Source organism: Rhinopithecus roxellana, chromosome 14 (assembly GCF_007565055.1).
Source record: "Rhinopithecus roxellana isolate Shanxi Qingling chromosome 14, ASM756505v1, whole genome shotgun sequence".
Taxonomy (NCBI): Eukaryota; Metazoa; Chordata; class Mammalia; order Primates; family Cercopithecidae; genus Rhinopithecus; species Rhinopithecus roxellana.
The window spans coordinates 68,291,807-68,305,384 of NC_044562.1; the positions used below are offsets into that span (position 1 = coordinate 68,291,807).

At 36.2% G+C, this 13,578-nt stretch overlaps 1 protein-coding gene across 7 annotated transcripts in view; it reads left to right on the forward strand.

The window, feature by feature from the left end:
* ZNF385B (zinc finger protein 385B) overlaps positions 1 to 13,578 on the forward strand; it is a 446,640-nt gene that overhangs the window by 107,328 nt on the left and 325,734 nt on the right. For 3 of the 7 annotated variants that reach the window (XM_030917004.1, XM_030917003.1, XM_030917007.1), the window contains exon 1: positions 4,127 to 4,924. The exons of the other annotated variants lie outside the window; for them this stretch is intronic. Coding sequence is in view for 1 of the 3 variants with exons in the window: in XM_030917003.1 (XP_030772863.1) it covers positions 4,900 to 4,924 (25 nt within the window). In the remaining 2 variants the exon portion in view is untranslated. Of the gene's footprint in view, positions 1 to 4,126; positions 4,925 to 13,578 lie in introns of those variants that run through there. 7 annotated transcript variants of the gene reach the window in all.

The following is a 13,578-nucleotide window of genomic DNA, read 5'->3' on the forward strand; positions in this document are numbered from 1 at the left end:
ATGGTTTTTAATGAAGGGACAATGAAGACTTAGAAGGGGAAAAGGCCTTGGTCAAAATATGTCAAATTGTACCTTTGAAAACAGAGCATCTGCTTTTCTTTGTATATGTCCCAGGTCCTTATAAGAACACTCAGGAATTGTCTCTTACTTGTAGTACTTCAGACCCAGTGATGATACATATAGTAGAAGGAATACTGATACACTTTTCTCATTCATTGTCTTACTCAGAATTGATCACTGTTTAGTTTCCAAGTATTTTACAAAATCCTGACTATTTTTCAAAGCAAGAATAAGAGTTGGTACCCTTTATCTGTTCTCCCCAGATAAATTTAATTGAGATTGATATTGTAGGGCTTATTGAGATTGAAGTTCCTTGGGAGAGTAGAGAAATTTGGAAATAGGATCAAGTCTCAAGTTACAATTCTAACCACTTCCTGCCGCTTTGAATTTGAGACGGAGCTCCAGCCATCTTCAATGGTGTCAGAAATCTAAAACTACAACTGACGTAGACTTGAAAAAGTCATTATAGAACATCTCCATATTCTGTACATGTGGTTAAAAACTGTCAAACAAGGGTGTGGATTATACAAGGGTGTGAATTAAGTACAGAACTCTAAGGGATTGACACATAAAAGAGTTTGAATGGAACTTTGATAAAATGGTTAAAAGGGGTGGTTGGCCCTTTTTTAGTGAAGGAGAGATTGTCTTTTTCTTAAAGAATGCTTTTGAATATAAACTTTTACATATTATATCTATTAAAAGATAAGAATTGGTTAACATCAAGTCTTGGTTTTAAGATTTTGAAAACCAAATACAGCTTTCAGTGTGGAAACTGAGTCTTAGACAATCACGGCAAGTGTTTACATGTCTGAGTGATTTAAATCATCAAAGGTGTATTTAAAACCTTGGTGTCTGCCTGGAATAGAAGTGTTACCCATTTTAAACTAATCTAGGGAGAAGGGTTTTCAGCAGTGAGCCAAGCCGAGTGGTAATTAGTGAGTTCAGTTTCCACTGGGGGATGAATGTATTTTCACCTGGACTGACCAACTTTCCTCACACAGACATTTGACTTTCACATCTTAACAGTGTCACAGCCAAGGAGGCTGTTGGACAGTGTTCTGGGTTAGACATCCCTGTGGAATGTTACAGCTGACCGTGAGGTTGGTATATGTCCTTGGCACTAAACAGTTTTTCTCGAGCTGTGAAACACATTTGCTCTTCTGATTACATGGAATTTGGAGATGGTGGAAGGGCTGGATATTGTACTTTTTAATGGGCTGAGTGTGCTGGCACTCACAAATAATGTTAACCCACTTCATTTAAAGAGCTTGCGCTCTGGTGAACCTGCAATCCAGAGACTCTTGTCCTGTAGACACTGGGTGTTTATCTATTATTTTATGAACCTGATGTAAAATGCATAGGGAGCTTTTTTTAAAATCATAGCCCTGAAGTGTTACTCATCTTATAGGATAGTAAGTTACTTTTAGAAGCTGCTATAACTCCATCAAACCATCAGGGCACCATTTTGGTTGCTAAAAAAGAAGAATTCACCGAATTATGTTGTATGTCAAAAATAAAATGCAGTTTCCTTCTTCACGTAGAAAATGACTTTGTGATTGTATTCTAGATACTAAAAGCCACACATTACAGTCTAGTTTGTTCAGTGAGTAGAAAGACCACTCTTCACATAAATGCCTCCTGGACACTTCCCCAGTGCAGATTTAGGCCCCAAAAGGCACCCAGGAAATGCTCTTTGAAGACTGAATGTTCTATAGACTCAAAGTCTTATCTTAAGTGTAGTGTCAATGCTCTGCTATATTAAAGTTCTTTAATATGCTTAAAGAAAAGTATTTATTTGGGAAGTGTACTCATAAGAAAGACTCCAAGCAAATGCAATATATTATGATTGTTTTTTGAGAACATTTGTTTTTAAAATGAATTTTAAAATTAAACAGTTGACTCTTGATGGCAGAAAATATTGCTACTTTTTTCTAAAACTGATTTTAAAGAACCTCTAATGCAAGTAGTTTATAGCATATACAAATAAAACAGAAATCTTTACTTCATAAGGCAAAGCTTATTTTTTTGTTTGTTTCTGACAGTGCCATATGCACTGTATAACATTATGGATATTTTGCTTTTGGGTACAATGAGAAGAGGGTGAGATAACCAAATGTTTTGCCTCACTCTGAAGATACATTCATCCTTTTAAAATTTCCTTTTGAAAATTGAGGTAGGTTGCTAAAAAATATTTATGTCAAGTGCCTTTCACACTACTGGGTATACTGGGTATAGAGTTTAGGTGATCAATGAGTACTATTGTTATTATGTTTTTTTTTTTTTTTTTTTTTGATTCGGTAATTCTGAGTGGCTTCTTCTTGCCTTTCTTTTCCATGTCCTAGTTTTGTCATCGTGCATTACTGCCACATTTCTGCTCTGCTTTGTGTCTCAGTCTTACTAGCACCTTCCCTCATATTTTTGCCCACCCGTTAAAGTAACACTACCCTCCAAATTTCTTGCCTAAGCAAGAGAACACCTGCTTAGGTACCATTTCCCAATCCATAACTTTCTAGCAGTTTAAGTAAACATTTATACGGTCCACAGTCTCTTACCTGCAATTCCTGAAATCCAAGAAGCAATGAAAACTGGAAGATTTTGTAATTCTTGTTGATGGGAAAATGTGACATGAACTAATGTGAACTTAAATTATAGCATTTATTTATCCCAACCAGTATGAATATGCACATGTTTTGCTATAGAATGTTAATGTATCTGATTATAGAGTTGTTGCCCCAGACCTCAATGTGGCATTATATAACATCTGCCACTGGAGGCATTATATAATTCCTGGCATATGTAGAGTATTACCTTTCTAAAATCTGAAAACATTTGAATTCTGAAATGCATCAAGCACTAAGGGTTTTAGATAAAGGATTGGCCTATAATCAAATATCCCGGTTTAATTTTAAACTTTTATCTTATTACTAGGGAGCTTCATGTGTGGTAATAATAAAAAGATTTTTAGGCATACAATCTCTCATGAACTATTCCTATGACTGTTTTCTAAGGAAAGTTTATGTGTCTGGTGGGTGAGCCAGAGAGGACAGAAGAGAGAGGACACTGAACAACTGCAAAGTCAGTGATGCCCAATGCTGTTTCTCATAATACATTCAAATGTTGCCCTAGGGGCCTCAGGAGACACAAAACAAATGGAATTCAGGTGGGAAAAGTGACTGTGAGGGGCAAGTGTGTTCAATGGCATACATATAGGTATACATACACACTTATGTGCATATCCACTGGTGTCTAATCTGTCTCCAAGCGAGGGCATCTAACCAGCAGCCCATAAGGAGTCAACTTTCCATATGGGGACATAGTGAGAATACCCGTGAGAGTGCTGTGTTTAATGTTGCTCCAGAATGCTGTGTTACATAAATGTGTGCTGCTTAGGTTTACACGGATGTTTCATATTGTAGACACATCTAAATGTGTCATCTCAGAGCTGGTAGGATTACTAGAACTGAACCCTCCCTAGTCATTTATAGGAGGTCCTCAAATCAGGAATTGCCTTTACTGAATTCTAATTTGTTTGGCCTTCAGAGTCTCAATGAGAACCTGAAACCCTTTTTAAAAAATTGAATAGAACCTTAAATGTGTTGTCAATGTTGCCTCCTAGGAATTTCTTCCAGTTTATTTTTGTGATTTCTAATAAATGTTTTATTTCTTTTTTGCTTTGCAGTTTGCATGTGCATGTCAAAGCTGTATATTTTGTAATCTCAAATCACTGCTACTGCTTTCTGGGGTATATGTATTTCTGGGGTATATCTAATACTGCTTTCTGACCTTGTGTCTTCTAAAGATGATGTCCAGTAGGTCTTGCATCTTATATTTTAGTAACAAAAGAGGAAGGATGATAAAAAGCGAAGGTATAAATTTGGGGGTAGTTGGGATAAGAATACATGGGTTTAATGAACTATAGATTTTTCAAAATAATGAGCAAAGATTATAGTGTTAAAAATATCTATCTTGCATGTTTATTGTTACACAGAATAGATTTAAATCTTTATTGTTTATGAAATTGTCTTAGAGTAAAATTGATGGTATTTTGTCCAGGTGCTAGCATAGCATAGCACATTTTTAACTATCACCATTATTTTAATTTAGAGATGGGCACTTAGGAGTTAAAGGATGTTTGATCTGCCCTTTAATGGATATCTGTGTCAAATATATGGAATTATTTTTGTTATAATTGTAATAGTCTCCAGTGATTTCATTTGTCTATAGTAAAGTCCCAGGAACCTACAGCTATTTTGGTTTATGCAGCATTTATAAGTCCTTATAATATAGACTACTGATTTCTTCCCTGTATCCTGCTCATTGTTGAAAAGCCAGAGCTATTTTTAACATTTACACAATTTCAATAGATGATTCTTCATTCCATGAGGTTTGGTGCTAAATCTGTGGAGACTTTCATAATCATATCCTTTTTGTGGTTTGCTTGAATTTGATCACAGTGGCTGATTTCATGCATTGATAATGAAGGCTTAGGTTGCCTGTTTCTTAGCATAAATCCACCTCAGACTTGTACGTTGACAGTGCTTCTGGTTTCAGCATGCATGGAGATATAGAATTGAAATTGCTCTGCTTTCTTTACAAATGACTCAGAGTGTACTTGTCCTTCCCTAAAATGTTGCCAGCGTGTAAAGGATTTTCAATGAGCAGTGCAATAAGCCAGCAACTGGGAAGGCTTGGAGCGGCACTGATATAACGTGGTGCTGTCACACAGATAATCAGGGCTGGAGCCAAGTCTCGGTAGCGCTGTGCATTACCCTGGTCACATACTGGAAGTTTTGTTTATCCAACTTGGTTGCTCTCGACGCTGGTGAGAGCCCTGCCAGGATGTGGAGTGGACTTCCTAGCAGAGGTGAGCATTTTTATTCTAAAACTTGGATGCTGGGGTCTGGGATGTCAGTAACAGATTCTTTCGTACGTTGTTCTGAATCCTGTGGAGTCATCAATTGTGTTTACCACATCGTACTGACACACCTGAAGGAGTAAAACTGAAGAGCAAAATATATGATTCTTTAATTTTGTTGCGAAGTAACTCCTTGAATGGGTGTGATAAGCAGCCCTTTCTTTCTGTGCTAGCTGTTTGCCGAGGACATCTTACCAGTAGGTGACTTCCTTTGCATTTTAAACATTCTGAACAAGTCAGTGATATCATGCAATTTGCTACCATTACTGAAAGAAGGTAATTAGCAGTGTTATTATGTGTTTCAGATGTATTTAAAAGGCTATAAACTAAGTGTACTTTGTAGAATCTTTGACATGGAAAACAGATAGGAGGAGACAAGTCATGTTTCGAGATAAGAAAGTAAGTGATGTGGATTACATACTGGAGTTGACACCTTGTTAAGCTCGACATTATTAATAATTAAAAGTTATGACCAGTCATGCACTGGAAAACCAACAGTAATTAATTTCTAGTGACGGTGTGCCGAATGAGAACGGGAGGAAATTAGCAGTATTTCTTCATGAAGTGTGTTTTTATTAGCTGAGATGTTTTAAAGGCAGCAGATTTCATCATTTAAATATACATAAAGTACCTGCACTGACCTGGAGAGGTTAAATTACTAGGTCATCATGCTTGGAAAGATTTGATGTAGGCTTGTAAGTATATGGTATTTGAAAGCCAACTAGATATGGGCAGGCACAAACTTAGCCTCCAAGTAGATGAAGTGCTATTGCTTTGGCTTGGCTAAACTCTAATTCCTGTGTTTCTAAGCATGAATGGAGTGTGAGGGTTATAATGTATTACATAGCATTATGCTTATTAAGTGTCTGTTTAGTACATTAGGTTGGCAGGGGAATCTATTTTTCTTTGATTGGAAGCAGCTAGCATGGTACATGGGGTGTGTGTGTGTGTATGTGTGTATGTGTTTTTCCTGCTATATTTATTTGAGGCAGCTGTTTCACAGCTTTCAGCTTTGAAGTTATAGCTAAGTGTGTATTTGTTTGATAGAAGACTCGAGAACCTCTTTTACTGCCAGTACACGTAAAGCTTGGCTAAGCAGACGCATCAGGAGCAAACCATTTGTGTTCGCCAATCTGTCTCGGCAAGTCCCAGGGCCACTATCTTGCTAGAAGCCACTGTGTGCTTTGGAAAGCATGAAATTAGTTTTATACTGAGCACATGGTTTCTCATTTAGCAGCTCTTTTTATGGTAATGGTCAATTTATGGTTCACTGCCAGGATTTTGGTGTACTGTCAAAACTGATAGCTTCTGCTAAGGCGTCTCTATGAAGATTTAAAAAAAAAGAAAAGTGGAGAGATGGAAAGAACCTAATCAGACCCTCAAGAATAGACTCTTACCTTCAACCTCATCTACTCTCTAGATGCATTGTCATTTCTCTCTAGTTCCTTTATATTGTTTAATCCAGGACCTACAGATTTAAAGTTGCTAATACCTGCCACTTTGTCCTTTGCTAACATGTGACATTGAAATAGTTATGTTCTGAAATGTGAAGTATTTATTTTTTGCAATACATTTGTAGAAAACCACTCTATTAATGTTGGCCATATTGTGCAGTTCATCATTACACTTATCTGCTTGTCTGATAATGCATCCTAGAGCACTGTTGGAGAGAGGGAAAGGCTTTAATACATCTTATAATTTATGTAAGCTATTCATACTTAGTTGTACATGTATATGCTATGAGTGGGGTGAGTTAAACAATAAAATGAAAACAGCCTGTAGATACATTAGAAATTTCACCCAAAAAGTGCCTTCTTTCATGCAGTGGTCTCATTTAGAAAAGCAAAAGCTGTTAAATGCTAAAATGATACTAACATTAAATACAGTTTTTGTTTGTTTCCACAGAATAAAAATGAAATGCATTTGTCAATGTGCTAAGGATGCTTTCCTTAGCCTTCTCTTTCTATCAGAAGATAACCCTGGTTGAAAGTTGTGCTGGTCATAATGCATTTTGAAATAGAGGTGATCAAAATTACCAGGACGTTTAGTGGAGTATTTATTTTTGTGCTGATTCTTTGCACTATGGTAATGAATATGCAGGTGGAATAGAGTACATATGGTGATGGTGCTAATATACTTTTTCCCTCATGTGGTCTTGACAGTGGAACTGAAAACACTTCATAAATCTTGAATTTCATGATTTTTTCTTGTTAATTATTAGATCTTTGCCTAGGTTAAGTGGTTACACATGTAAAGAGTCAAGATAAAATATTATTGAAATACAGGGTGTAATATGTGCCATTGTAATTAGAAAACAATTTTGTGTTTTTAGATGAAGCAAAATGTGAAACTTTTTTTTCTTCTATTCTTTTGGGACTGTTATATCACAAATCATCATCGGATTGTCAGGGGGACTCAATTTTAGATTTTGACTTACAAATAAATATCTCGTATTTATTAGTTCCCCAAAGCCAATGAAACAAATTGGATTCGTGGGTTGAGAATTAGAAAGTTAGAGGGCATTGACATTTTCTCTTTGAAATTCCTGATGATGTAACATGTTTAGTAAATGAAAACCTTTTAAAAAAAAGTTTCAGAGTGTTAGAATTCTCTTAGAATAGTGACATTTGTCATATTACCTAGAACATAGGACATTCACTCGGAGGAAATAAGGGATTAATTAGGCATATCTGCCTGAAGTCTTAGTAGCAATTTCTCCTTCAGAAGTAGTAGGATTTAGGAAATCGTGAGGATGTAAATCTCAGTGATTTGCCTGCATCTTTTCTCTTTTGTATTAAGGTATAGCATCTTGAGTTGTTCTTCAGCAGATCTTAAAAATGATTAGTTACAAAAAATAGTAGATATAAACCTGTTTTAGCTGAGAAACATGATTGCAAAATGAAAGTACTTTTCCAATTTGGCTTTCCTGATTGTATACATCCAAGAATAATTTGGGCAATTTATAGAGTTTGTAGTTTCTTTTGAGGTATATTGCTAAGATGAGTATACTTTAGTGAGAAAGTGGCTTCTTACCTTAAAGCTTTATTTACTTTCAGTCTTTTCACTTACTTTTTATCCTACTTCCTATTAATAAATTAGGAACATCAAGTTTTAGGGTTTCCAGATTTAGCACATAAAAATATAGAACTCTGAGTTAAATTTGAATTTTAGCTAAAACAATAAATAATATTTTTAGTATATATCCAATGCAATATTTGAGACATACTTAATATTGAAAATTGTTAGTTGTTTAGCTGAAATTCAACTTGGACTAAGTGTCCTGTATTTCATCCGGAAACTCTACCTACTTTCTAAATAAGAAAGTGAGTCTCCAGTAATGGCCTAGAAAATTGGTTTTACCAATGCCAGAATGGAGGTTCCACATGCCTGTAAAAGTGATCAGTTTTAACTGTTAGGGTGGATGCCTGAAAACTCCTAGGGAAAGAAAGTTGCTATCTGAGAAACTTAAGATGGTGTCAAGAAATAAAGGACTGATGGAATCTAAATTACAAATAATAGATGAATGCCTCCTACAATTACTAGTATAATAAAGGCAGCACATTAAATAAGTGTCAGTAACGTTTTGAATAAATAATGAGTATTATACAATTAATTTCTAATTGTCATCCCTTGTCAACTAGAATATTCTCGGGATTTTCCTTCCTTAGCAGGTTTGAGATACTTATAAATTCATTTTGTTTTGTTGTAGTTAAGATGCATAATGACAGGTGCCTCTCTCAATGCCTCCTCTCCTACCCGTTCATCTGGCCTTTATTTAAATATTTGTTACCCTTTTGATTTTAGGACTTAGTTCTGACTGCCACCTGCTAGATTTCTCAGACAGGCAGAGTAACTTGCAAACTTGACCTAGAAGAAAATCTATGGGATCCTTTAATTATTCAATTTACCATAGCTGAATAAAATAGAATAGATACAATATTTATTATGTACCTACTGTGTGCCTCCTATGATGTCAAAATATTTATAGGTAGGTTTTTATTGAATTCTTATAACAACTTTATAACATATTAATGTAATATTAATTGTACACATGCTGTTTGCCAAAACTCCGTTCCCAGACCCAAGCTATCCCAATTTTAACCACACTGGAACAGAGCAGAATGTTCTATTCCTGGATCTGAATGTTACTCTTAGATATGGGACAACCTCCCTGTGGAATAAAGGGGTCCTTTTCCAAGAGTCTTCATGTCACTTCAGGCTATATTGCAAAATCCCCTTTGCCCACTCAGCTTCTGTATTACCTTTCTTCTCTTTTCTCACTTCCTAATATTCCCCTCCTCCTTTTTGTTAATATCCTTAACAGTCAAAACTAGACATCAGTGTATAATTTGATTCTCAAAATGAGAAAAAAAATCTTAGAAGTGACCCACATGTACCATAACAGAATGTGCTATTAGGAGAACCTACAGTTGATTAATAAATAATATAGACAATATGTTTGGAATAATTTCTTAAACCTAACCTTTTTGTTTCCAGTCTAAAATGTCACCTCAGTTCTCTGTCAGTTATGCAACATTCAAACCAGGAACCTGTTTTGAGCCTGAGTTGATCAATTGAATGTGAGTGTCATTAACCCAAGTTTTGGAAATGAATTAAGTCTACCATCTCAAGAAAGTACTTCTTACTAAACCATATCTTCTTTGAATTAAATGTTACTCCCACCAAATGATCTAGTTCATTTTTCAGTGTCTATTGCCCTAGCGGACAAATTCCTATTTTCTTCCCTTTTTTTCTTGTCTATTAACACTATACCCTTATTTCAATCTGATCATTTTAAATCTCCCAAGATATTTTTCACCTCCACTCATCAATCTGTTTCCTACTTTGGCCTAATCATAAACATTATTGTGTTATGCGTTACTTCTTCTACTAGTTTAAACTGATATTGGTTGCCTTTTCTTGTATTTAAACTATGTTCTTTAGGAAAAGATTCTGATTTTTTTTTACCTTAAATACTTTACTCCAGTCCCCATGTTGGCATCAATGTCCTCCTACTTACTTCAGTCCTATTTGGTTGTGTGACATGTTTGTTATGGCAAAATACCAATGTGAATCCATAACCTAAATTTGAATCCCTAAAGATCTTCCGACATTTGTCCTCAAATTTTTGGAAAAGGTGCTGAAGGGTAAGTTAAAGTTATTAATTTGAAGGACTCTATATCTTTTAATTTCTTAAAACGTAATACTGGTCAATAGCTATCTTTTCTTGGCAAATGACAATTGAATGATAAAAAGATGCCTCCCCCAGGGAACACCTAGCCTGTCAGAGATGAGGAGCCCTCTGTCGCTGACTTCTTCCAGGGACTCTGCAATGCCACTGAGATATTTAGCAAATCATCTTTTTGCTCATATTTCAAATTTGGTGTGGGAATTTCACTTGGAGACCTATGGTATTGCTAGTTTTCTATTTCTCTGATTCATTTTCCGTTAGTGGTGTTTTTTAAGCAGATAATGGAAGAAATGACTTTATATCTAGAACTTTCCCTTCCTTCCAGCAAGTTAAAGGGAAATGTCTTTACTCAGGATTCTTGGGGGGTGCTGGGAAAGGGCAGGCTACATTTTGAAGAAATTTCAAAATATCCAGGAGTAAGCAGATTTAGAAATGTATCTGCAAGGACTTCTTTTTTTCTGACATTTTTCCATACTTTCTGTGTTTTTATTATTACACAATGGGTAATAGTATAGTTATAATAAATTAGTTAACTCAATCTAGGAGCTTTTGGATTTTGTGTAATTTAAGTACATAGCTACTTTTGTGTGATTTACTAAGGTGAGTAAGCAATGAATACCACTCCGGCAGTAGTTAGAAATCCTGTAATGGGCTGTGAGTCATGCTTTAATTGGGGTAAGGAGAAAATGGGTATGGCTTGGAAATGATCTCTGATGTTTATCACTTGCTTCAGCTACAACTGATTTAACCAGCAATAAACGAAAGTTTGACTAAGCTACACTGATATTCCAGGGTTGGTCAGTTTTGTGCCAGCCTCCATGGTCATATGATTAACAGAAACTAATAAAATCTGGTGAAAAGCATGTTTAAGGTAAACCTACAATAAAGCTAAACTCCATCTAAGCTGTAAAAAGCTTCAACTGAAGTAAAAATAAACTAGAAAAGTGACTTTAACACCCTGAAAACATGATAGCTAAGACTCAAACTGGGATTGGATACCCCACTATGCTTAGTTCTAAACCCAAATAGTTCAACCAACAAAACTATTCATCAGAGTACTATAAGCAACAGCTTAAGACTCAAAAGACTTGGTGGTGCTTTATATCCCTCTAGAGGAGCCTGTTCTATGATCGATAAACCTAGAGGTAACTCACTATCTCTCACCACTCAGCCTGTATATCACATCAGATCAGCTCTCCAGCAGCAAATATTATCATTGTCTTTTTAAAATGGAGTGGATGCAATAAATGGTGTATAATGAGACTTCATAATAGGAATGATAGTTGACTTTCAAGCTAACTATATGCAAGACGTTTTATACGTATAAACTCATTTAATCTTTACGACAATCCTATAGGTAAGCATTAGGGAAACTGAAGTACAGAGAGATTAAGGTACGTTCCCAAAGTCATCTAGCTAGCTCAGCTGAGATTTGAATTTGCAGTGGGGGTGGAATCTATGCTTTTAACCAGTGCTCTAGACTAGTTCTCTGTGAGACATTTAACGAAGTCTTGTGGCCGGGCTAGGTGGCTAATGCCTGTAATCCCAGCACTTTGGGAGGCCGAGGCAGGCAGATCACGAGGTCAGGAGATTGAGACCATCCTGGCTAACATAGTGAAACCTCATCTCTACTAAAAATACAAAAAATTAGCCGGGCGTGTTGGCGTACGCCTGTAGTCCCAGCTATTGGAGGGGGCTGAGGCAGGAGAATGGCGTGAACCTGGGAGGCAGAGCTTGCAGTGAGCCGAGATCGTACCACTGTGCTCCAGCCTGGGCAACAGAGCGAGACTCCGTCTCAAAAACAAACAAACAGAAAACCACCAAAGTATTTGTTGATATTATTTTGTGAACAAAATAGAAAACTCTGGACTGAATGACAGTGTAATTTCGTGGATTTGTAACTGGTTGTATATCTATACCTAAAATCTACCTGGCCAATATTAACTGAAGGGAAGGCTCCAGGACTCTGCAGTGACTTGGTGAGAACATTGATGACTTAGCCATTAAATCTGTAGATATTATCAAACTGGGATGATACAAATATAGGAAGACACAATTGATGTAAATGCTGAGCCACCTCCCACACTAAATAAATTAGAATGTCTGTGGCTGCTATCTGGGAATCAATATTTTTAAAGCTCCCATTGTGATTCTAATGTGCAGCCTCAGTTAAAACAACTATTCTAGAAAAGTGGCCCAACTCCAACATGATCAGTTTCAACTAACAGTAAGTGGACGAAGTAGTGAAAAACGATGTAGGAATATTGATAAAATGTAAACTCATAATATGAGTCAAAAGCATGATATGATTGCTTCACACAATCTTAATCATCTCATAGATGGGAATTGTAGAAACAGTCTCTATAACAATGAAGGTCGGAGTCCTGCTCTTTGCTCAACCGGGCAGAGCATGCCTGGAGTTTGGGTGAAATGCAGAGGAGGGCTTTAGATGTTTTCATATGAAGGTGACCAGCCTGGTCAAGTTGCACTGAGTACCTTATCAAGGGGAAGAGATTATTAGGGGACTTATTTTATGTAACATTTGAATTATAATTTTTCAATAAAGCTTTTGGGTAAAATTAATGTCAGTAGACCGAGTTTTCAGGAAGAAAGATTTTTGCTTGATATAAAGAACTTCCCACTAGAACAGTCTGAAGATGAAGGGATTCCATTTTTTGGACATGGTACAGATCCCTCACTGGCGTTACTGAAGCAAAAGGCAGATTGTGACTTAGGCATATGATAAAGGAGGTTTAAGGGTTGGATAGATCGTTAAAGTGGATAATCTTCTAACTTCAGACTCTATGATTATATGAGCATGTTAAATTTCAAAGACAATGCATGAGTGACCATTTGTTCATTACATTAGTTCTGCATTCAGGAGAAGCAGTGGAGCAGTGGGGTTATGGAACAGTTTCTGAGGCATTCAAAGTGCAGTTCCACCACAACTTAGCTGTGTGATTATGGACAAATTACTTCACTTTCCAAGTCTCAGTTTCCTTATCTGTAAAACAAGAATAATAATAGGCTCAATTTTATTTGTTGCAAAGATTAAGTAAGAATAATATATATAAAGGTTTTTGCATAGCAAGTGGAGAGAACATGGAGGGAATATGATGTAATCGGAAATTATCCTAGTAAAAGCTGTGGGGTTGCAATTGAATTTATGATTTGGCGTGTGGTAAAGTACTCAAAAAATTCTGCTGTTGTTATTTTCAGATTCTTTTTTCGATTATAGCTGTCTTAATAAAAATTAGGGTCTGAAAGATAAAACCTAAAACAGGTAGCTATTGATGGGAGATATGGAGCTGGATTACAGGAGACACAAGTTAAATGGCACAACATGTGAGGCTTTGAGTAGGTGGGGGCCACATAAAGAATGGGCCTGGGCAGGAAAAAAAAGGGAGTTTCT